Below are 24,382 nucleotides of genomic sequence, written 5' to 3'. Positions count from 1 at the left end.
CTTAGACAGCATCCTCCTCTCTGACACCACCATCAGAGAGTCACACTCCATTCCCACAACGTCACTGGCCTTGCGGATCAGTTTGTTGAGTCTGTTGGCGTCCGCCACCCTCAGCCTGCTGCCCCAGCACACAACAGCATAGAGGATAGCACTGGCCACCACAGACTCATAGAAAATCTATATATAAATATAAATATAAAGGAAAACAGTGATAATGCTAACACAAGACTATATACAAACAAGTATTGTTTGCTTTAAAACTTGTCTCGAAACTTACATGATCATCTCGTGGCAATGATGTTGCCAACAGGAACTGTTTTGCCTCTGTAAAAATGCATCTGGGGAACTCTACATGGCTTGTGAATGATAACTTTGTTCAGCAAACAAAGACCAAGTTCATCCACATTTGCTTGTTTTTGTTTGAGTTTAATTTTCTGAAGAACACACTTCTTCTTCTTTTTTCTCCAGTGAATCCATCCTAACCACTGACAATGTGTCTTATTTGTTTCAAGCTGCCTGTCTAACCACAGGAAGTGAAACTACTATGTCATAACAAGCAGTTGATAAATTTCCCTATTAGTGCGTCAAAGGTTAAAATCCCTTTCCATTGCTTAATCGTAGAACACAGTATAAATGCAGTAAATTAAAGGGTTTCTTCAGCTTGATTCAATCTGTCTTCCTTTAACAAAGAAAAATGTCTCTGTAGCAACACCAACAAGTCCAAAACTCAAGGTAAGTCCAAAGTAGACGATCGAACCAACACTGGTCTCTGTTGTGCCAACACTTGTATCCACCTCTGGAGAAGACAGAAGACATGAGACATGAGACTGGCAAATCCAAAATACTCTTACTCTTATATTAATAAAATATTGACTGAAAATTAGCAATATTAAGCTTCTTTATTCTCACCCCAAAACTTGGTCTGAGGCTCCTGTGATGCATGTTCCACAGTGCAGTCGTAGATGTCTCTGTCCTTTGGGATAAAGGCCAGTGTGGACAGCACATAAAACGTCCCATCAGGATTGGGTATGCATTTGATGAAAGGATCTTCCACTTTTATTTCTGTATCATTCCTGGTCCACTTTATGTTGATGATGGGAGGGAAGAAATGGTTGACGAAGCAAATGAGAGTATTCTCTTCCTCTATAACCACTCCATCTCTGGGGTAGATGATGACTTCTGGCGTCTCTGTGGTTTAAATCAATTATTATTAGTATTAGTAGTAGTAGTAGTAGTAGTAGTAGTAGTAGTAGTATGCACAATGTGCAAATTAAGGCTTTTTTGTAAATTTATAATATTTAACTTTGTTCCCCAAGGTGGAATGAATAATTGTGTCATCATGTAGCTGTAACCATGCAGGCCTTGAATTAAACTGCGACCTTTCATGTTCCACTCACCATGGTTAAAATGAGTAAGTCTGCTCTTATGTTTAACACTACGAAGAACATCTGAACATAAGCTGTTTTCAGACCTTCTTTATTTTGTGACTGTTCATACAGTTCAGAACGTTAACATACAGCAATGAATACATGTTAGTTTTACTATTTCCATACTTGTTATAATAATATATAATAATAATAATATTTAATATTTATATAGTACCTTTTAAAAACAGCGTTTACAAAGTGCTTTGACAAACAAAGCAAAACCAGAATGATCAACAACAATTCAAAAAATAGAAGAAGACAAAAACAGCAGCAGCATTCAAAGAAAACATAGCAGACAGTACGGCAACAACAGAAAATATAGCAAACATAGCAGACAGTACGGCAACAACAGAAAATATAGCAAAGGCAGACAGAGTAGCAACAGCAGGGAAAACAACAACAGTAAATACCAATGAAACCATAAAAACAATAAAATAAATAAAACAAATAAAAACAAGAATAAAAATAAATAATAAAAGAAGAGAGATGACATCACATAAAAGCAAGTCTATAAAAATGCATTTTAAGAAGTGACTTAAAAGAAGATACTGATTCTGCTAGTTTTATCTCCTCAGGCAGGTCGTTCCAAAGCCGAGGGGCCCTGATGGCAAAAGCTCAGTCGCATTTAGTTTTAAGCCTCGACTTTGGAACGACCAGAAGGGCCCCACCTGAGGGGGAAAATGAACGCATGAATGACTGAGTGAGCATTGGTTTTATTTTAGAGATGGTTCTTAACTTATGTAAACAGGACTGTACAACTTTTTTGATATGGGGCGGAAAGCTTAAGTCTGAATCAAAAATTACTCCAAGGTTTCTGGTAGTAGGCTTAACGTTTGAGGATAGGGGACTGATACGATTTTTGATGAGGCTGATGGAGTTAGGGAAACTGAACAGGAGGATTTCAGATTTTGAGTGGTTGAGTTGTAGAAAATATTGTGCCATCCAACAGTTAATATCACAGATACAGTCAACAACAGCAGCTAGGCATTTGGGGTCACCAGGTCTCAGCGGGAGGTATATCTGTGTGTCATCCACGTAGCAGTGAAAAGAGATGGCGTTGAATAATCTGACCAAGTGGGCGCATATGAATAGAGAATAAAATAGGATCTAAAATTGAACCCTGCGGTACACCACAGGTAACATGAGCTGTAGATGAGGAGTGATTACCTATGGTGACCGCAAAGGTTCTCTCTAAAAGATAAGACTGAAACCAACTAAGTGCAATGTCCCTGATGCCAACCCAGGTTTTAAGACATTACTGCTCATGCTGTTGCTGGCTTTCACTAGCTAGTGTCCACTACCACACTGCAAGCAGGAATAAAACCACCACCACACGTAGTGCATTTGGTTTTAGCTGTTGGTGCTGCTGCTGCTAACATAAACATATGTGTGCCATCTGATTTACACTGTTCAGTGGTCTTTATGTACAAGCTGCAAAGCGATGCCCATCACCGCATCCATTATAAAAGAGTGACCATGACAAGAATGGCTGAACTAAAACTTGAGATACACAAAATTGCAACTGTTCACTATAATTTTTCAGTGCCATATTCAGGTCACCTTGGATGGTATGTCCCAACAGTACTGCTACGTAGCTTCAGCTGCAGGGAGGTCTTCCACAGGAATGGACACTCGTCCTGTCAACATGAGGTTAAGAACAACTATTTATCGCAGCTGCAAATGTATAACGCTACACCAAAATTAATCACATTTACAATCAATTAATTTCATAACTAATGCCCTCACCTTGGCAAAAAGTAAAGTGTGCGGCAGACTTTTTCTTGTAGTAGATGAACCCAGAGATCAGAATAACAAAACCAAGCATCAGAGCAAACACTCCCATAACGATTTTGATCCATTCTGTCACAGGAAGGGGAGGGTCTAAAATGGTGGACAGAAAGACACTTTCATTTATACATTTATTCATTTATTTTCTCAGCCTTTGTACAGTTTGCATCACAGTGGCTCACTTACCCCAGACCTGAAGCACTGGTTCAGAGAGGGTGAGGTGTTCGACCATGCAGGTCATTCTTTCTCCTCGAGTCGGGGTGTGCACCAGGTAGGAATGAACCTGATAGTACCAATCCCCATCAGACATCACCTCAGAAAAAGTGACAGCTGAGGTCACTTCCTCTCCGTTCCGCAACCACGTCATTCGGATTTGTTTTGGATAGAAGTTGTAGGCACTGCACACAAGCATGGACGGGTGCTTCACTAAATTTATCTTGATGGTGGGTGCAGAGGTGAGATTAGCTGAGAAACAAGTTAACAATTTACATAATAATTTTTTGTTTCTAGATAGCAAATTATTTCTGTCAGATATATATACTGTCATGTATCACAGATGATTATGTTGTGAATTATTGAGTCAGATCAGTCTAAATATCGTTTTTCATGAATTAAGTATAAATGAATCTCTCCACAAAAATTGCTGACTGTGCAAATGTAACACTATTGGATCACACAAATCATAACCTTGAATCTACTGTACTTGTTTGTGTCTGGCTGAAACAGAAGGAGACATCTGAATAGTTGTGGATTTTGACATTTACATTTAATTAACAACAAGACGTGTTCTTCAGAAACACATTTGTGAACCTTTTTTTTATGTGTGCAGTTATGCTGCCTCGTTGTTCTGTAGAAAAGGTACAATCATGGAGTGGGGGAACATAGTTGTCTCGCCTTTAAACCAGCATCGGAGGTAGTAATATATGTATAAAAGGGACCGCCAGTGGGACGGGATCATGGGCCACACGAGTGGTGTATTTTGAGATTTAAAAAGTAGCTAGTAGCAATTAGCAGCTAACTCAAAGAAGAAGTACAGCAGCCAAAAATATCTGCAAATTGGGAAATCAATGAGGCCTGGGAGCTCCTTAACATCTGAGCAGAGGATGAGATCAACCACCAACCAACATATTACCATGGTTTTGCAGTTGTTATTGTTTATAAAGCGATAAAGAGATGCGTGTGTTATTTGTCACACTAGAGGCTGACGTTGTGTTACATGTCACGCTCGTCACGGCTCTTTTGCTTCTGCAATGCCTGCGCACTGTTTAAAATCACACACTGGAACGACACGATGCCACCGTTGATTGGTTCTGTGTAAAAATGCAAAGGCAGCATAAAGAAGGGACTTTGTTGAGGCCTTATAGCACAATCTATGTAAAAAGGGCTATTAAAATTACTCTAACTCCATGGTTCTCTCATATAATAGTGTTCATGGGCAAAATATCCTGGTAGTCTTGTATTCTGAATACTCTAAGACACACATGAAACAGACCCTTTTCATGGCAGACATTTTGACTCGTCTAAGCAGGAAGAAAAGGTGTAAATAATATTGAACAATGGCTCCATTCCATTAAGTGTCATAGTAGGCCATGTCAGCGAGTGAGCATGCACAACATGAGGGTCCTGAAAGTAACTCTGCTTTTCCTGCTTTGACATGTGACACTTTGCCTGCTGTGAAGAGAGTCTGTCCACAGCACACTGAAATCCATTTAGTACATCAAGTAATATTAAGAAAAAAACTGCTCTTACCTAATTGTTGGACGGGATCTATGTTGTCTTCACAAAATATCTTTATTTCAAACGCTCTCAGTCGTGCATCATAGGGATCACGGCTCCAATTGCTTGCTTTTTCAATTGCAAAGGGTGTGAATCCTTTCCAGTTGCCTCTTGTGCTGTTGTACTGCATCATTACTTTCTTGTTAAAACGATTTACTATAATATATTCTATATCTTTCAGACCTGGACCCTTGAACGTACAACATGCCTTCAATTGTATAAAATCTTCATCTGAGAAAACTGTAATAAAAGGAGAGAAATGTATTAATGTCAAGCAATCACTAAAACTTTGTAAATGCATTCAAGTAGAAGAGTAATGTAACTGACCTGGACTGAAAAGGCACACAATCACACAAAAAAGAAAATTATGAATGTGCATGTTTTCCAGTAAACCTGCAGGAACAGAGCTACTCTGATGTGCAATATGTGTTCCCAGATACTGGGGAAATAACACCAGTACACTGGTAAGTCAACAAAATAAAGAATGCACCCGCCCCTTTGCTCAGCTGAAACTCCCCCTATTCATGATCATAATTAAAGTGATACTGACACTAGTACTGTTACTACTAGTAGTATTCTTCCTCTTATCACAGTTTTAATTCTATGTTTGTTTTATGTAACTGTAATCCAAATTAGAGTAAATAAAGCAAACACAGCAACACAACATACAAAGAAAGACACAAGCAAGACATTAAAAAGAAAAAAGATGAAGCATTAAAATGTGCAAACAAATTGTTTATTTTACGTCAAGGGAAATCTGTTATTTAAGGCCTAACAATATTTCAGACCGACAAATCTTTAACAAATTTCAACAAACTCTTTGACAATACCCCTGAGAAAAGCAGGTTAATGTGTTATGTTTTTAAATTGTTGTGAACGTGTTGTGAACCAAACCCTATGGGCCCGAATGACGCATAGTGCTTCCAAATTCACACCAGTTCTTCTCTATGGATTTTCTCCGTAACCGTGCGTCATAGTGAGAGGCCACGCATATCACGTGAAACAGTAGTCCAATGTTTTCACAGCGAAAAAAAATGATAAAGTTACACCAAAATGATGTATAACAAAGCTTTCATACAGCTTTGCACACACATTACTCATGGATGGATACTCGCGAATGCAGGGTTGCACAGAAATGCCACGCATATCACATGAAAGCGCAGGACCAGAGCTTTCCAGTGATACCACACACATCATTGTGCTGTCATCCCATCATGCTATAAATACAAATCAATTGTCTACAAAATAAAAACCTGACGAATTTCTTCACAACCCATTGTACAGATCTTGTTATCAGTCACTTCATATAGTGAGGAGTAATATTATTACTATTTTTCTGTTATCTTAGATGAAAATATTGCATGTTTCTTTCAAATAAAACACACTTTTGACTTGTGAATGAGTCAATGGAATTTCTTGCAATAATGAAAAAATACTGGCAACCATGTCCGCTTGGCACAAACCACATGTTTTGGACAGCTGTGAAGTGACAGAGTGTTGTGTAAGACACTTACAATACATTATAAGACACATCTCTAATGTTTTATGACTGGTGATAAAGTGCATCAGGAAGCACTGTGAGTGTTAATGAGTGTAGATATAGAGCCTTATAAATGCATTATAATTCACTCTAAATGCCCTCATAAGGCATTATAGATGTGATCTTCATAGAAAGTGTTACTGAAAAGTCAATGAATTACAGATATAAAAGTGATTCAGCTTGACTCATATGCATACATTTCCTTTTTTTGAGCAGGCATCTTGGCCTTTACTCAAAGTAGACAGTTGAGAGGTGTCAGGAAACAAAGGAGCAGAGAAAGGTGGAAGTCAGGGTTTTCCCTGACTATCTAAGACAAAGGCGGGCCGCCTGGGTGATTTTGGCCGCCGCCTTGGTTAAAGCATGTGTGTGCATGGGGGCGTTCAGATGTAGCGTCTTTTGCACACACAAACCCATTACTTTTAATGTAGACCTGCGTTATTGCCGCTCACAACCCAAAGCGACGCCATAGCGGCGCGCATTCGGTGCAACGTGCTTGTTCTTTCGTCCGGCGCACAGCTCCATGGACGTGCTTCTCCCTCCAGTGTTGTGTGTCAGATCCCACGGAGCTCTGCCCCATTTGAAAGGCGAAGGAAGCCCATATGTGGAAGGATGTCACCTCCGAGATGTAGAATGTGTATTATAGAAGAGAAATGCACATTTCAGGACCGCTGCCTTGTATCATCAGAACAGACATGTCCTGTGATTTTCAGTGTCCTTTCATATTTAATAGAGGGGGGACAATACCTGATAGTAATATTCTCAGCTGTCAGGATGTGCCTGCTGTAAAGGGTAAATATGATCATAGAAGGCTGAAAATCACAGGACATGTCTGTTCTGATGATACAAGTCAGCAGTGTAAAGCTCAAGTATGTGGGGGCCTCCTTTCATATTTAATAGATGGGGGGACCGTATCTAAAAGTACAGCTGTTAAGATGCCCCCCGCCACAGGCCTTTGCCACCTTGGTCTCGAAAAAACCCAGGGAAAACCCTGGAAGTACCATGAAACAAATGTCAATGGCCAGAAACAAACCAGGGATGATGAAATAACAGTGCTGTATATATTATAGGTCTTAACTACTGGGTCACAAGGAAGCCCTGATATTCGTTTCCTTTCACAAAAAATATTGTTCCTGCAGCAACTCCAAGAAGTCCAAGACTCAGGCCAAGTCCACAAATGACATCTGGACCAATGTTCGTCTCATCTGTGTCAGTTTCTGGGGAAGACAGGAGAACCCAAATTTTAAAGTGACTTCAGAATTTATTCATTCCATCTTTATCAGACCAGTCAAAAAATATTACGATACTATACATCATTGAGCATTTTTGTTCTCACCCCAAAACTGAGTCTGAGGCTTCTCCAGCGACGCATGTTCCACAGTGCAGCCATAGAGGTCTCCTTCCTTTGGGACAAAGTTCAGGTTGGACAAAACATGATACGTCCCATCAGGATTGGGTAAGCATTTGTTGAAAGCATCTTCCATTGTTACTTCTACATCATTCTTGGTCCACTTTATGTTGATGGAGGGAGGGAAGAAATGGTTGATGAAGCAGATGAGTGTATTCTCTTCTCCTTCTATCACTTCATCTCTGGGGTAGATGAGGATTTCTGGTGTCTCTGAGGGTTAAATTAACACATCATTTAGTCTACGTTCAATGGTCTATCAACAACCCTGTGCTAAATGGATACAGTATCTTTGCCAAAAGCAGACAGTCAACATAACATCAATGAATATATCTTACCTTTGGTCTTTGTTGCAGCAGACGTGTCTGGTTTCCATTTGAGCAAATCATATCTGCAGCTTTGTCTGTAAAGTTTGGCATATTTGTAAGCCCAGGGAGAGTGGAACATTGAAGGGATTCTGCTTTCCCAAACAAGACCCTTTTCTTTAAAGTCAGCGTAGTAGACATCATCACCATCCAGTGTCACACAGAGTTGAGTATCACTCGACTCATAGCAGCCATAATTGTGACAAAGTTCATGACTTCCTAGGAAAATGCATCAATCACACATCAACTCAGAATAAAAGCCTGTTTATACAATATATATTAGTGACAAAATCATCAACAGATTTTACAAATAACGTGTCATTTTGGTTTCTTTTTTTCTACAGATTCAACAGTAACAGTCATAAGGAAGTAGCCATACTTACTTTGAGCATAGATGGAAACTGCTCCTGAGAAAATCAGTATAATTTTGAAGTACATGTCTTCATTAGAGATGTTAACATCTGATACTAAAGTCCAGAGGCCTGTGCTGAGCAAGGGGGGCGTGTCTAAATGAAGCCCATGTGGAAGCCTGTATCGTTTTTCAGGATATCATGTGATTTCAGGCAAATGAGGCCCCGTTTCTCTGAAATCATGTGATTCACACACACACACACACACACACACACACACACACACACACACACACAGTTTATATCTATCTATCTATCTATCTATCTACATATATACTTAATTGATATACCACATTCAGGATAGATTTATTTTATCTGGCTTTACAAAACCTCATTCAATACAAAGTTATTCACAGGGTACACTACACAGGAGAAAGAATGTTTAAAATGGGTTTTATAGACACAGATATCTGTCCACACTGCATACAAAACACCACAGATAGCTATATGCATGCCACATGGAACTGCACACCCATTAAACAATTCTGGCAGGACATCACCGACAACCTCTCACATCCCACTCTCCCCCTCTCTCTGCTTACTTGGCGACATATCCACCACAAACCTCAACAATACACCAAGCAGACTACTCTCCATTGCCCTAACCATCGCCAAGAAAACTATTCTCATGAACTGGGAAACAAGGCACAAAATCTCCATCACTAATTGAATACATATGACTGGAAATCTGCTTCAATCCAAAAACAAGTCCCCACCCCAGTTCCACCTCCCCACTGACCAGCTCTTTTTGCCTGTGCACCACCCACCCACAACACACATGCACACCAGCATCCACACACCTTTCTCCTTATATTATATTACATTTTATTATTTTGTTTATAATATGTTTATTATCACTGTCACTTCCATCATCACTGAATAACAGATTTTGGTTAGGGAAGCATTCATAACATTGTTTTTTTTTGTTTGTTTGTTTGTTTTCTCTCAGTTTTATTATTATGGTTGTTACAGCTTTATAATTCACTGTCATTGTATCAAATCAAACAAATTAATGGTTTTGAACATCATCAACTCTCATCTACATCAACTTTCTTTTGTTACTATTTAATCATTTGTTAATTGTGTTAATTTACTTGCTCTTTTTTTTGTTTTTGTTTTTTTTTCTCAACTTCTCATACACTCCATTTACAAACACACACACGTACACAAACATACATATAGTCATTAACACATCTACTGAACTTCCATCCCAGCTATCATTACTTGTTAATTTCTGTCAAATTGTATTTTATTTAATTTTTGTTTTCTTCTTTCCTTTCTCACTTCTTACTGTCTTACGATACATTACTAACACATTGACATCACTGATTCACTGAATCTCCAAAAAATGTTTCCACTGATCTACATACTTCTCTTTCACAATGTAAGTCTATGGAAGGTTTTTTTTGGGGGGGCCTAATGGCATCACCTGACAGACTTGGAAGTTCCTATTCCAGTGTTTGGCCAATACAAAAATTGGCTTTAAAGTCTGGTGCACTTCCCGTGGGTCTGGTGTTCGCCATCAGTCTGAAATGCTCCGTTCAGCACCTGTCCCACACACCCCCAAAAAAGCTCTGATTAGTCACCGATTCAGGCTCCATATCTCAGCGTCTCTGCATCTGTATTGTAGCCAGGAAACGACTCTACTGTTCCAACCAAAATATGATCCAAAATCAAAGAGAAATTAACAACTTCGGCAACCAAGTGTACACATTTCCCAGATGTTAGCATGTAGCTACATGTAGCAGTGTGGTTACCTAATGTAAACCTTTTGTAGTAGCATGTCTTGAGCAGATGACTGTTTTGCATTTGCAGATATTTTATCTCATTATTTGAAACTTTGGCTATTTTTAATATGAACATCCTTCATTGTTACACTATTTATAAGACACAAAACAGCAAACAGCAAAGCATAATAGGTCCCCTTTAAATCAATAAAATCATTTTTAAATCAATATTTTGTCATATTTTGGATTACCACAGGAAGTAGCCCTGTAATAAGCGGGATAATGTACAGTTAGAGGGTCATTACTGCGATATAAACCCTGACAATGTAATGCAGGACCCTGATGCTAAACAGCAGAGGAGGTCCTGCAAGACTTGTTGGACATTATTCCTGTATATCAAGTTAATATGGAGAACATGTTGGCAACAGTTGCTTATTAACACATCCAATAGACACGGAGAAGCATTAGTATTCATTTAGAGTCGTTTTTGTGTTCGCTCTCACTTCATTTTGTTTGTGCTCACCAACTCCTCTGGGAAATATCTGGCTCTTTCGCTGCTAAATGCTCCACATTGTTCACCAGCTAGTCACCTACTTTGTCTGCTGCCTCTTATATAGACCAATAGTAGCAGTATTGATTAGAGTGGCTTCAAGTTGTAGAGATGAAGCCCATTTTCATTCCCTGTTGTTGTTGTATCTGGACAAATCACTAATTCTGACAGATTCACTGCCACAGTGCTTTGTACGTGTGTCGTGTGTGTCGTGTGTGACTAAACAGAGGATCCTCTTCAATTATGCCTGGCCTGTAACTGTGTCATTGTGGCGGAAAAATGATGCCAGACTCCAACAGCTGTTCAGTCAGAAACACACGGCCATCAACATTCCAGCTGGGCGGACTCTGTCTCAGCCTTTTGCTTTTTCTCCCGTGGCTGGCAGATGGAAAAATTTGGCATTGCGATATAAGAAGGTACACACTGAGCTTGTTTACTGGTACACGTTGGCTCTGCTTTTTTCCACTTCACGATCACATTTCTCTTCTCTCCATTCCTTGCTTTTTGTGGCTGGATGTAAAGTCACAAGTCAACATCCCAGGCGGTCCTTGTCCTTTTTTTCCATTAGCTTAACACAGCTATCCTTGGTTGGACCTCTGTTTGTGTGTGTGGCGGTTGAGTCCTACATGACCCCTTGGCATTCCAACAGAGTGGCATAAGTCACCATCAGGGCCGTATCGATTTCTCCCGGCCCGGAAATAGGCCTACAAGCAGTCGGAAATCTCTGTCCTGGAGCACTCTCACTCTAACGCTTGTCGTTTTCCAAATGTATGGAAAATAGTTGCAGTGTGACGCCCCGATCCGGCCTGTCAAGGCGACCAAAAGTGACATTGTCATTCGGCCAAGTGGGTCAGTCAGTGCTGAGTGAAAGATGTGGGTGTTGACCGATGAGCCGCAAGGGGCCGTGGCATACGGTCACCTCGCTGGCTGCTGTTACTATTGTTGTACTGCGTGGTCCTGACCTGAAATGATGCCTTTGTCACTATGCTGCAGACAGCTCGTAATACTTTTAGCTTTCTTTCACTGTGGGGACTGTCCCCAGGTGTCAGGACCATGCAGTGATAGTAATCCTGGTATTTTCCCTTCTGTGTTTATTTTTACGACTGCTATAAAATTATACTGTTGAGTCAGCTGTTGGACCTCGAGCAAAGAGCACGTTGTTTCCATTCAGAATTGTACTCCAAATGCGTAGGACAGTTTGTTGCTATAACAATAGCAGGTTGACCTCCTCCTTCTCCTCCTCCTCTGGCGTTAATTGTCTCACAAGATGTAATAAAACAATCAATCTAATATGAAGCTTCTCTGTTTGTTTGTGTCTGTCTTGTAGTATCGGATTGGCCAGCTGTATATGATCAGTAAACACAGTCACGAACAGAGTGAACGTGGGGAGGGGGTGGAGGTGGTCCAGAACGAGCCATATAACGACCCCGAGCACGGATCAGGCCAGTTCACTGAGAAACGAATCTACCTCAACAAGTAAGTGTATTCCTCTTGTCATGTAACATATGTTCGATTTAATTAAGTTATTTACACTGCGTATAAACGCGTGGTTTCTATTATACCCCACTGACCCCAAAAGGACAAGCCCACATATGCTGCTGAAGACTTAATGTTCCTCTAATATGTCATAGCTGCTAAAGCTGTCAGGAAGGATTTGACAAAGAAAAGATGATGTGACAGTTTCTCACTGCAGAGGCGTCTCCTACTTTCAGTGTAGCCGCAGTCCCTACTGTTAAGACTGTAGAGTAGCCATTGGTTACGCACAGCATCTGTAGGCTGCCTTATTCAAATAAATAGTATGTATAGTCTCATATGGGACATGATGATCATTAACATATGCTAATTTTAAATATCTAGTCCTTTCAAGCTGCACTAAGCGTTGATGTGTTTCAGGAACAAGCAAGGGCGCAGTATAGCAGATGTACCTTTTCATCTCTCCTCAAGCCTCCTTTACAGCTCAGAGCTGGTAGTGGGCTTTGTTAAACTTGATAAGCGTGAAACTGAGTATTTGATTTTCTGTTATGTAGATTACACTTGAATTAGCTGCAGTGTGCGGTCTGAAATTTGCTCTGATTGCGACCCCTCATCACAAACCTGCATCATTTTCTCCTGTGCAGCATTACAGCCGAAAAAACAACAACATTACAGTACATTTGTACAAAATATCGGACCACACTTGGACCTTTCACTGTGTGCAATGATGAGGTGAATCAAGGTGAAAGCGCGGCTCAGCACCTCATTGATTTCACTTCTTTTTTGCAATCTATAATGATTGCAAAGGATGAGAAGTAAACAAACAGAATGGATGAGATGGAGAAGAATTTTAAAGCTCTGAGTTAACTGAAACATGAAGTGGATACTTTATCAGGTACAACCTGTAAAATTTAATGTGGTCCAATACAACAGCTCTGCCATAATGTCCATCTGTAGCTCATAATGCACAGGTTTTAATGCCACTGTCTGAAATGTTATTACTGAGGTCATAAGCCCTGTTTCCACCAAACACTTTCGGTATGGTACCTTTGGAACCAAAAGTAACCCTTCAGACGTGGCACCTACACCCTAGGTCCGCTTTCCACCGCAAACAGTACTCTTAAGTGTGGGCAGGGTTGTTGTCACTCACTGCTCCGTCCAGCACTCACTGTATTTCCTCCTTTATCAGTCTGCACCTCATTTATCGTCCACAGAACGACGTTGCTCACCAACGTTTTCAGAACAAATTTAAACAGGCTGCAGTGTGAGTCTTTCTCCATGGGATATTTAGAAATAGTGGGTTTGTGCATGTAGTCCTTCTAAGGCAAGCTCAGGGGTTAAGTATTGTTATAGGCCACAGGAACGACACTCGGCAATGTTTTTTTTTTTTCTCTCTGAGTGAGGATTAGGATATACCGGTTGCAATTAATATATATACAAATGCTTGAAGATCCACTCATCACTAAAAGTGTATGTCGAATAAAAACTAAAGTGATGGTCACAGTTGTCACAGTGAAATTTAAGGTATGTTGATGTTGAATTACGTCGTCAACTCATGCATTGAGTAACATTACAAGGAAATGTTCTCATCTTGATCTTAAAAGTCACCTTCTAGTACCAGATCTGTGTGCTAGGTACCCCAACAGAGGGGGATGCAAAAATGGGGACGGTACAGAACGGTTCTATTGGTACCATCCACAACTTTTCACAGTGGAAATAGAAAAAAAGTGACCAGACTGAACCTTACCGTACCGTAGTGCTCGGTGGAAACGGGACTATAGTTAATGGTGGTGTTAGTGGTGTTTTACAAGGACTGTCACACAGTCAGACAGAAAACTCAGCTCTGCTTACACCAAAAGCAGCGCAAGAGACAAAAGAGATATTAGTAATGTATGGAGACGTGGTGTTAAATCAGAAGCAGAAGCCATGACGAAAGATAGGCCTTCACAAGAAACCTGACCCACAAAACGATCCATTGTTTTATCATTTGTTTACCCCATGTTACACTGAATTTGTGAAGACAACTTGGATGCCTCCAAAGTGAACGAAAAATCCAAAAAATGAGAAAATTATTGATGAATCAGAATTAATGATGATGAATTAACTCGTGCAGCATAATCCAAGTCTCATTTATCTAGTCGTACCTCCAAAACACATGCATTTACACTAAAACCTTGCATTTTAAAACAATTTCGCATACAGCAAGCGTGTGCGTTTGAACTCTGCTCTTGCGTCCCAGTGAGCAGAGTTCAAGTGCACGTGTTTCCCCAGGTGCGCTATTCATCTGTGCATGACACTGTATATGCTGCACTGATATAAACTGTAAGGTTTTAGTGAAATTGCATGTGTTTGGGAAGTACTGAGCATACAACTGGATAAATGTGACTTGGGATTACACGAGTGCACGAGTTGTGTGAGAATTTGTAAACAGATGTTTTGATAAAGGTTTGCTGTTGTTAAACGCGGCAGCTAGTAAGAGAATTTTCTCAGTATTTGGATTCACTGTGGCGGCATGTGAGAAAAACAAAGTGTTCTTCACAACTTTCAACTTCACAGGGAATGAGTAATTGATACGCAAATGATCATTTTGTGGTTGAAATATTCCTTTAAATCTATTTGGCCATTTGTGGTGCTCACTAATTTTTGTGTTACATGGCTATAGAGCAATAATGTAATCTATCCTTTTGATGGGCACTTTGGTGTTCTTGCCCCCAATTTTTCCACTCATATTTATTCTTTTAATGCTCAAACTTAAGACCAATGTACGACGATGATATGACTGATGCGCTGAAGTCCACACTGATCAGAATCAAATACTGTCACAAACAACTGGCCCACTCATTCCCAAAAGGGAGACAATGAGACAGAGATGAGGAGAGAGCCTCATGGAGAATAACAAAGTGAGAGGCAGAGAGAGGAAGGCTTTGTGGTCAGACGTGACAAGTAAGTGGCCCTTTGGGAAATGTGAAGTGTCATTGACAAACTCAGACCTAGGAAGGTTTAGTGTGTGTGAATGTGTGTGTTGGTGTGTGTGTGTTACTGTGTGTGGGCAGAGACAGATGAGGTCCCTGTAAGAGATGGATAATTTGAGCAGTCACTGTCGGACGCCGCGCCTGCCTCTCTCCACCCACAAACCACCTGTTACAACGCTATAGCTGCAATCTGTGCAGTTGTGTGTGTGTGTGTGTCAGTGTGTGTGTGTGAGTGTGCCACTTGTAGTTAAGGCAGTGTGAGGACATGTGACCAGTCTGCTGTGTCTGCACACTTCCCTGGCTGTTTGACAGTCCACTGGAGAGGGAACTGTCTGTCTTGTGTCCCAGTGGTCTGTACAGACTCTCAGTGTAATCTCCACATTAAATTACAGCTGCAAGGCGCATACAAGAAGGGAAGAGGGTGATAATGTGGGAGTTAAAATAATCATTGGCTGGTTTAAAAGGGAGTGAAATGTGGTACAGCTTAATGATGGCTTTGTGTCCAATTACGGTGCTTTTTGCCTTGTTTGATTAGATGATAATCAGTCAGAGATGTGAACCAGCTGTGTTCTGGGCTGCAGTGAAGTTTCTGATGGGACTCAGTAATGAGACTCACTTTTTATAGCTTGCGAGTCAGGATTGCTCCATTGTTAAAAGTTTAAAAGTTTCAAATATAAATCGGCTCACTTCACCTGTGAATTCATGCATCTTTCAAATCCTTGGCTCAGCAATCTCCCACCGGCTGAGCAAAGTTTGGTCCCTGTTGTTGCCCTTCCTCAGTAATCGTTTGCATTGTGATTGGACGCCCTAATAAAACGCCGGGCTGCTTGGCTGCAACTGCCCATATTTAGGATCAATTTGTGCTGAGTAATAGCTGGTTGCCTGTACTTTCCGCCCTCCGTGTCCCTCTCCGTATCTATCACGCTGCAAGCTCCAGTGAAACTCCACTGCAGGGTGGAGCGTATAATCAGTGTAATCAACTTCCCCAGGGGCTGTCATGGCTGCCTTGTATGGCCTCCATTACGGCTCCAAACAGCTGGATGCTTGTCATTGCTTTTTTGGGGCGAAGGGAGGAAAAGAGTGGAGCAACTTTTAAAGAGGGATACTTTGACTGTGCAGCACACAAGCTATTTGCATCATTAGTCCTCTGACTTTTTCTTCTTCTCCTTCAGTTTACAATCCATCCACTCTGCTTTCTCTGTGTTTCAGCAAGCTGCCCAGCTGGGCCAGAGCAGTGGTCCCTAAAATCTTCTATGTCACGGAGAAGGCTTGGAACTATTACCCGTACACTATCACAGGTAATGCTTCAATTAGTCTCTATAAACAGACTCTACATTCAGTGAATGTGGAGTCTGTAGGCAAACCCGTATGGTGCTCCGCGACCAGCTTGAGGCGGAGCAGGCTCACGGCTTATGTGTTTGTCACTTTCTTTTTCATTTTAACCCACACCATGATCTTTTCCTGACCCTAACCAAGTGGTTTTTGTGCCTAAACCTAACCAGACCTTAACCACAGGGCATCATGATGGTTTCGGAACGGACTTAGGAACAATAAGTTTAATATGGTTGGAACAATGGGATGTCAAACCAATGGGATGTCGAACCAATAGGCAGTTCCCCATCATATTTACTTATATATAAACGGAAATCGGAAACGGAAATTCACCTCCTCAAACCAGAATGCCAAAAAATCGGGGGTCTGCCCCCAGAGGCTGTATCACCGTCTGCCGGAAGTCAGATGCCGAATACAGCCGATGGGTTCCGAGAATGTGCTTCAATGAAACATGCTATTTCCTGAATGTGTATTCTGAATGAGTGTATATTGTCGATCAAGCACATTTGTTCCACCATTATTACCTCTAGAACATTGTAATAAAGGAGCAGTGTGTACAATTGCGGAGGATTTAGTAGCATCTAGTGGTGAAGACTGCATATTACAACAGCTGAAACTTCTCCCAGTTTGAATTACTTCAGTTTTCATCATTCATGAGGTTTTTAGCAGGAGCCAGATTATCCGCAGAGGTCTCTTTCTCTCTAAAACAAATGGACCCGGTGATTTAAACCTGTAAAAACACTAAATAAAAATATTTTAAAAATCTGTGTTTTTCCAACACTCTCCCCGAGGAGGGGCTGCTAACTACGGTGGTGAGGCAAAAAACGTGAAAACGCGAATGGTCCTATCTAGAGCCAGTGTTTGGTATGTCCGTTCTTGGCCTAATGTAGAAACATAGTGGTGCAACATGGCGATCTCAGTGGATGGGCACTCGCTCCCTATGTCGATACAAACGGCTCGTTCTAAGGTAACAAAAACATGACGATCCTTATTTTCAAGTGATTCTACACGAAATAAACCATACTCATTTCCAGTATATCCCCCTACAGCCTACAAAAATTAGCATCGTTTTAAAAACTAGACATCCACTGTCTCTTTTATTAAAGATCTCTGTCTCTGCGAGAGCATGGCTTTTTGCTGATTTTTACCAGAACAACATAAACACACAACAACTCCCATTTTCTGCAGCCCTCTGCAAACATGGCTCTGTTCACCTGCTGGCAGCCATTATGTGGGATCATTTGGAGGGCAAAGGGATATGGAAGCAATATACAATGAGCAGATGGGAGGGAGGGACAGAGGGACAGAGGTCAAGAGAGACGATGAAAGTGTAGGGAGAGGACGGGCAGGTTGAATTGAAAGATAAACAGTGAAGTGGAAGGCCAGACATGAAGTTTAAAACATCCTCTCGATGTTTGTTTGGGGCGTCTGAGGAAGCATGCTGTTCTTAATAATATGCACTATTTTGCTTCTGTTACATTTAAAAGGGACATTTCAATTCAGGGTACAGCAGGAGCTTGAGTATGACATGAAGCCTACACAGGAAAATAAACTAGCTACCTAGCAAGCTCCCACCCCACCTGGATGGTGTGCAGTGCAGGGCAGCCAAAGCTAACGTTAGCTAACTAGTGGAGACGGATGTGTGGGTAGTTGGCCACAGAGGACACGTCTGTCAGCAAAGCCAAAAGAATAGAAAATAGTCGGACATTACATTACAAAAAATGCAATGCTAGACTAAAAGGAAAGGCCCGTTGTAATTTACACCATTTTGGATTTTTTTCCTTAAAAATGAACCAGTTAGTTATCAGTCAATCTGGAAATCCATCGGTAACAAAAAAAAAAAAAAAAACTTTTTTTTTCTTCCTTTGCCTCGCCGAGGCACAGCCCGGGGCCTCGGCGATCGCTCACGCCCTTCACTTCCGGCGGTGCCCCCAGGGAATCGCCGTGTTGTTTACAAATACTTCGGGTAGAAAACCAGCAGAGTTTAGCTATATATCACATTTTTCACGTCACTATATCACCGTATAGACTAATCTGATGTTTGTTAAGTCTATAAACACAATGATTGAACAAACGTTACTATTTCTGTGTGCACGTTTTGTAAATAATAACAATAATAACATCGTAGATTAGCTGGGCTAACCGTTAGCTGTTAACGTTAGCCGTTAGTGGTGTCTGTAATAAACACAGACTGGATAAAAATAAGGTAATAACTCAATAAACGGTCCATGAATAAAATATTTTTTCCAGCGGATATCTTACTTACATCATGATTGAGCTAGCAAAACAGTATTGTGTTGCTATGTGTGGTATTTATTCAGTTATGGGAAATCATGATGTCTAGAAAGCATCAGTGGCTGCAGCTGACAGGGATAGCTAACAGCAGCAGCAAAGCTAACATCAGGACATCATCTGCTAAAAGCCTCCCGTTGTTGGATACGACATGAAACTACTCCAGTTAGCTCAGTTGTAACTCAGACATCTGCTGGAAATTTTTATTTTTTTTTTCACATTGACGCGACGGCGTTTTGGGTGGAGCGGTTGCCATGGACGCGGAGCTTGCTGTTTCTGTAGGTACACATTTCCTGGGGACATCTGCACGTCTTGGTCACGCCCCCTCCATTGTGATTGGCTAAAGCGCAGCATCGTTCAAACTCAAACTTTTCTGGCAATTAGGTTGAGAAGTTCGTGTGATGTGCTGCATAAGATATAGTCGCCCCTGTTATTAGCAGCTTTTCAAAAGCATATTTCTGTCATTGTGGCTCACTGAATACACCTGACTCTATAAGTGGTGTTTTTGAGTGTGCCAGACAGATGTTTTGAAGTCATCTTAAAATGTGTTGTGTAGACGGATACCCGTGAAGTGTTTCATTTAAAGTGTCATCTTCACAGTCTGTCAGCTACCTTTGAATGTGTAACAGACTTTTAGCTGAAGCAGAACTGCTTTAAATGCCACTAAAAATACTGATATCAGTCTGCAGATATAACGTTGCTTTATTTATTGCTTTGGTTGAATTTTCAATAACTGGGAGAACTGCAGCTTAAGAAACAACATGGTGGCAGTGGCGCAGGGACATGTAGGTCTCTTGTATGTACAGTGTGTCCATGTGACTAATACATGTGACTAATACATTTTTTTAAATGAGACAAAATGGGCTCCTCACTCTGTGCTTTCACTGTAACAGAAGTGCTATTGCAGAGGCTTAATGGTCCTTTTTCCATTTTGAACTAAACTGTTTTTTCTCTTCTTATCCCTCTCATACCGTTTCATTCCTTTGTTCCCTTCTGCCTGTCTGTCCCCGCCGCACACCACCCATTTCTGTCCATTACACTGATGGCCTCTGCTGGAAATACGGTCAGAATACACAGTGAGTACTTTCAATGTGTCTGCACCCACACACAAAATACACATACAAAAAAACACTTCGATCCAAAAGCTGATGTATAAATCTTTGTGGTGGAGGTTATAGGTGAGAGTGGCCACACTTTCCTGAATGCTGCAAGCACGGGATGGCTAATGTGTGTGTTGTGCCTTTTCTGATAAAGTCCAGTGTCTACAGCAGAAATATATGGTTCCCTTGACCCGTGACATACAAAATGTCTGGCTGCACCATCTGCCACACATCTGTACACAGCAACATACAAAACACACACTCCAATATAGCTTCAGCATGTTTTCCTTACTTGGAACAGCTTCTGACAGGTCAACCTTTTGACATTACATTACTGATTGACATTTGGATGATGGTGCTTGTGTTTATGTTGCTGTGTTTGCATGCAGTTTTACACCTTAGGCTACATAGAGTGAAGTAACCCATTTCATAAACAGTAGTATCAGTATGTGTGCAACCCGTTCTCATTCCCACGTCGTCTCATACTTTATCCAATGCCAGTTTCTCTTAGTGTCAAGTATTGGCGTGGATGGGTTTTTTGGAGTTAGCTGACAGCCCAGCATGTCTCAAAAAGATGCTCGAGGACACCTTTAGCATTGACATCGCATGCTGTGACAAAACGTCGGTATTTGACGACCTTGGGATGACAGGCCGCTGTGTGAATGCCATGGACCAAGCAGTCAAAGCACAAAAACACAGGTTTTAAGTAAAAAAACGTGAGTTTATTTTCCCCAGAAAATACATTTCACAAAGCAAATGATGAAAGATAGCAGGATTTGAGTTATAGGGGTCAACAAAACATAACTTTACTGAAAAATAAGGCTCATAAAACTAGATGGTAACTCAACAAACAGACCCAACAGAATGAAACAATGGGGCAACATACATACTGGCTGATGAGACCAAATTAAACAAAGAGAGAACTTACATAGACTACAACTACAACCAACACATAGAAACCCCCTAATCCCCATCATGATGTCACAGCTCTTGGTGCGAACCCGCTCTCATTCCCAGTTCATCAAATACTGACTCCCTTCCTCTCAACGTCAAGTATTGCCTTGGATGGGTTTACATTGGAGTTAGCTGAAAGCCCAACACGTCTCATAAAGATGCTAAAGGGTACCTTTGGCATTGACATCACATGCTGTAACAAAACATCAGTATTTGACGACCTGGGAATGAAAACAGGCTGGTGTGTGTATGTGCATGCATTGAGAGAGACTTGTGCACGTGTCAGTGACGTTATTCTGACCTTCATTCATCAGATTGTTCTCACGGCAAATACGGTCTAATCCAAGCAATATCTCAGATTTTAGTATTTCTCATGCAGTGACATTTAACGACAACAATCCGATCTTTAAAGTAAATGTGATTTCAAATCAGTCAAAGACCACAGTGTGATCTGAAACCTCAATTAAATCCAAACACAATGTTTTCTCTTTATCCTTACTTCACCTATGATTTTTGTCTGTTGTACATAATTATGTACAGTTAATTAAGTAAAGGTCAAGTCAGAGTCACTGTGGTGGCAGGCGAGGCATTGTAGACTTTCTTCTCCTCCAGCTCTTCCTTAAGAATCTCAAGGTGCTCCCAGGCCAATTACTATATGTATTTACTCCAGTGTGTTGTGCGTCTGCCCTGGGGTCACGTCCCAGTTGAATATGCCCAGGATAACTCTGTAGGGAGGCATCCAGGATGAATCCTGATCAGAATCCTGATGAACTGACTCTGTGTTTAAAGCAAAGGATCAACAGTTCTACTCTAAGCTCCTTCTACATGTAGATATCTGAGCTCCTCACCAAGCCTAGTCACCAGAAGAAAATGTTGGCATTGTATGTTTCTGCAAACTACAAATACATTACATTTGCAGGTTTAATACATATTATATCAAGATTTCTTAAGTGACGTGATATATGAGCTGACTTTGTCATCAGGAGGTGGAGGGGATGGTGGAAGGCAAGACAGCTGTCAAGTTGCAGACTGCAGCAGACCAGTGTTTGTCACCAACAACCACCAAAACTGGTTGTGTTATAGTGAGCCATCGATGTGTTTCCATCAACTTTTTAGGCTCCAAATGGGTGTTTTGTATCGACCTATTGGCGGGGAAAGTGCCGCAAAAAGTGTTTTCTACTGGACATCATTTCCTGCCAGGATAGTGCCATGAAAAGCAGTTAAAACATAACATTGCTATGTATTTGTGGTTTGTAGAAACGTACGTGGGCTGCCTCACCATGTCCTTAAGATAAAAAAGACAACCTGCAAAGGCCAGTTATTCTGGCATCTTGTATCTGAGATCAGATCATTTCACTTACTACTCTAGAGATCTGAGCCATAGATGAAGGCCGTACATGTAAAATCGCCTCATAGGAGCTTTACCCTACAGCTCAGACCTTATTTCACAGAAAACCTGCATCCCTGCCACTCCGATCCGATCCGTCTGTCTATATCAGCTAATCAAGCTAAATTTTCTTCTAAAAACATTGAGAAACCCCAAAGCTCTCAACAGTATAACTGTTTAACTGACTGTCGCTGAGAAAAAGCATTAATGATTTGCTCTGGGACATTAGAGGAACATTAGCCTGCCCACCTTATGTCTGAGGCAGCAAGGAAACATCAATGAAGCATGAATAAAATCAGCAAAGGCAGATTGTTTCCCCTGAGATGTCAGATGTTTGAGGAAGGTCACTTTAAGTATTTCACTGCTGGAAAGATGGTCAATTTACAAAACTGGACTATGTATGCAGTAGAAAGATGCAAATACTTAATAAATAAATTGGTATTATATGATCAGAAAAAAAGACTAAAAGGACTGTGGCATTTTTTTTGCTCAAGAGGTAAAAAAAAATCTGCATATACCAGAATGCAGTGCACCACAACAGACCAATCAACGCTACCACTGGTGGGTAATGTGAGTTTATTATCCAAAAAATCAATATGGTGGCCAGGTGGCAACAAATGATCTTTATTACAGTTCTTGTATCACAGCCAGAACAGTGCACCTCTATACTCTGTGTCCATGGTGGTGGGCATACAAAAATGCAGAAGTGCAATCTGTAGGTCGGGCAACAGCCCTAGAGCCAGCAAAAGCTTGCCAGATGCTACAATTTTCACTGGCGAAAGAACAGGGAGATCTGGGTGCTGACAAGATGGAGGGAAGTTTACCACAGTTCATTTACACATAACTAACACTGTTATGATACAAAGCTGGTTGGAAAGCAGCAAAGTATCTCTTTAACAGCCTTACAGGAAGTTATGAAACTAGAAAAATTCCAGGCCTGGAATTCCTTTGGAATTAACAGAATGTTTTGGAAAAGTTTTGAATATACATTATTTTGGCTATTGTTTAAAATTCATTCATTCATTCATTTTCCGTAACTACTTATCCTCTTAGGTGACGTGGGGGGGGGGGCTGGAGCCTATCCCAGCTGACATTGGGCGAGAGGCAGGGTACACCCTGGACAGGACGCCAGACTATCACAGGGCTGACACATAGAGACAGACAACCATTCACACTCACATTCACACCTACGGACAATTTAGAGTCACCAATTAACCTGCATGTCTTTGGACTGTGGGAGGAAGCTGGAGTACCTGGAGAAAACCCACGCTGACACAGGGAGAACATGCAAACTCTTCACAGAAGGGCTCCCCCAACCCTCTTGTTGTGAGGTGACAATGCTGACCACTGCATCACCGTGCCGCCATTTTGTTTATGATATGTTGATAAAAATCACAAAATGTCTAATGTTATGCAAAATACATGCCAAGTACTGCTAATTTAAAATCCATTGCTGCACTACATGACCATTAAAATCTCACTGGTATCATTTGATACACATTGGCACAGCAGGTAGCTGGTGGGGGTAATGTCTAGCAAGCGAATAAAGTTAGCAAGCGCTAGCAGTTCACTTATCTGCACGTGTTTAATAATGCATGGCAATTGAACGACAAATGTAATGTATAAAATGTAATACAAATGTGTTGCCGTGGATAGCATTGTTGCCTCACAGCAGCAGTGTTGCCAACTTAGCGACTTTGTCGCTATATTTAGCGACTTTTCAGACCCCTCTAGCGACTCTTTTTCAAAAAAGCGACTAGCGACAAATCTAGCGACTTTTTCTGATGTTATTGAAGACTTCTGGAGACTCTGTTGTGAGAGCACGTATCATTCTTATTCTTCTCAACGGGCAGCGGATGCTACCGTGAGCTCCTCTCTCGCCCCAAA

At 41.0% G+C, this 24,382-nt stretch overlaps 3 protein-coding genes across 3 annotated transcripts in view; 1 reads left to right on the top strand and 2 right to left on the bottom strand.

Annotated features, from left to right (window-relative positions):
* Positions 1-24,382, top strand: part of LOC126405172 (cytoplasmic phosphatidylinositol transfer protein 1-like) — an 89,906-nt gene that overhangs the window by 51,065 nt on the left and 14,459 nt on the right. Inside the window, exons 2-4 of the mRNA XM_050068760.1 lie at positions 12,313-12,461; positions 16,640-16,728; positions 20,123-20,130. Of these exons, the coding sequence (XP_049924717.1) occupies positions 12,313-12,461; positions 16,640-16,728; positions 20,123-20,130 (246 nt within the window). The remainder of the gene's footprint in view (positions 1-12,312; positions 12,462-16,639; positions 16,729-20,122; positions 20,131-24,382) is intronic.
* On the bottom strand, positions 2,988-5,414 carry LOC126405161 (rano class II histocompatibility antigen, A beta chain-like). Its single transcript, XM_050068748.1, has 5 exons — positions 5,319-5,414; positions 4,965-5,231; positions 3,402-3,680; positions 3,174-3,308; positions 2,988-3,064 (listed from the first exon to the last, which is right to left on the bottom strand). The coding sequence occupies exons 1-5, from the start codon at positions 5,368-5,370 to the stop codon at positions 3,015-3,017; spliced, it is 783 nt and encodes a 260-aa protein (XP_049924705.1). The 5' UTR covers positions 5,371-5,414; the 3' UTR covers positions 2,988-3,014.
* On the bottom strand, positions 5,743-8,784 carry LOC126405164 (H-2 class II histocompatibility antigen, A-Q alpha chain-like). The gene is made up of 4 exons (XM_050068750.1): positions 8,682-8,784; positions 8,272-8,517; positions 7,865-8,146; positions 5,743-7,745 (listed from the first exon to the last, which is right to left on the bottom strand). The coding sequence occupies exons 1-4, from the start codon at positions 8,734-8,736 to the stop codon at positions 7,606-7,608; spliced, it is 723 nt and encodes a 240-aa protein (XP_049924707.1). The 5' UTR covers positions 8,737-8,784; the 3' UTR covers positions 5,743-7,605.

Source organism: Epinephelus moara, chromosome 18 (genome assembly GCF_006386435.1).
Source record: "Epinephelus moara isolate mb chromosome 18, YSFRI_EMoa_1.0, whole genome shotgun sequence".
Lineage (NCBI taxonomy): Eukaryota > Metazoa > Chordata > Actinopteri > Perciformes > Serranidae > Epinephelus > Epinephelus moara.
The sequence above is the reverse complement of the archived record's forward strand: the minus strand, read 5'-3'. Positions and strand labels throughout refer to the sequence as shown.

Bases quoted from the DNA above. Each gene is read 5' to 3' on its own strand.
- LOC126405164 (XM_050068750.1), bottom strand. From the start codon at position 8,736: ATGTACTTCAAAATTATACTGATTTTCTCAGGAGCAGTTTCCATCTAT. The intron at 8,518-8,681 runs GTAAGTATGGCT...GCATTTTCCTAG, and splicing joins AGTTTCCATCTATGCTCAAA to GAAGTCATGAACTTTGTCAC. The intron at 7,746-7,864 runs GTGAGAACAAAA...TGTCTTCCCCAG, and splicing joins GCCTCAGACTCAGTTTTGGG to AAACTGACACAGATGAGACG.
- LOC126405161 (XM_050068748.1), bottom strand. From the start codon at position 5,370: ATGCACATTCATAATTTTCTTTTTTGTGTGATTGTGTGCCTTTTCAGT. The intron at 3,681-4,964 runs GTAAGAGCAGTT...CTTGTTTCTCAG, and splicing joins AGATCCCGTCCAACAATTAG to CTAATCTCACCTCTGCACCC. The intron at 3,065-3,173 runs GTGAGGGCATTA...TCATGTTGACAG, and splicing joins ACACTTTACTTTTTGCCAAG to GACGAGTGTCCATTCCTGTG.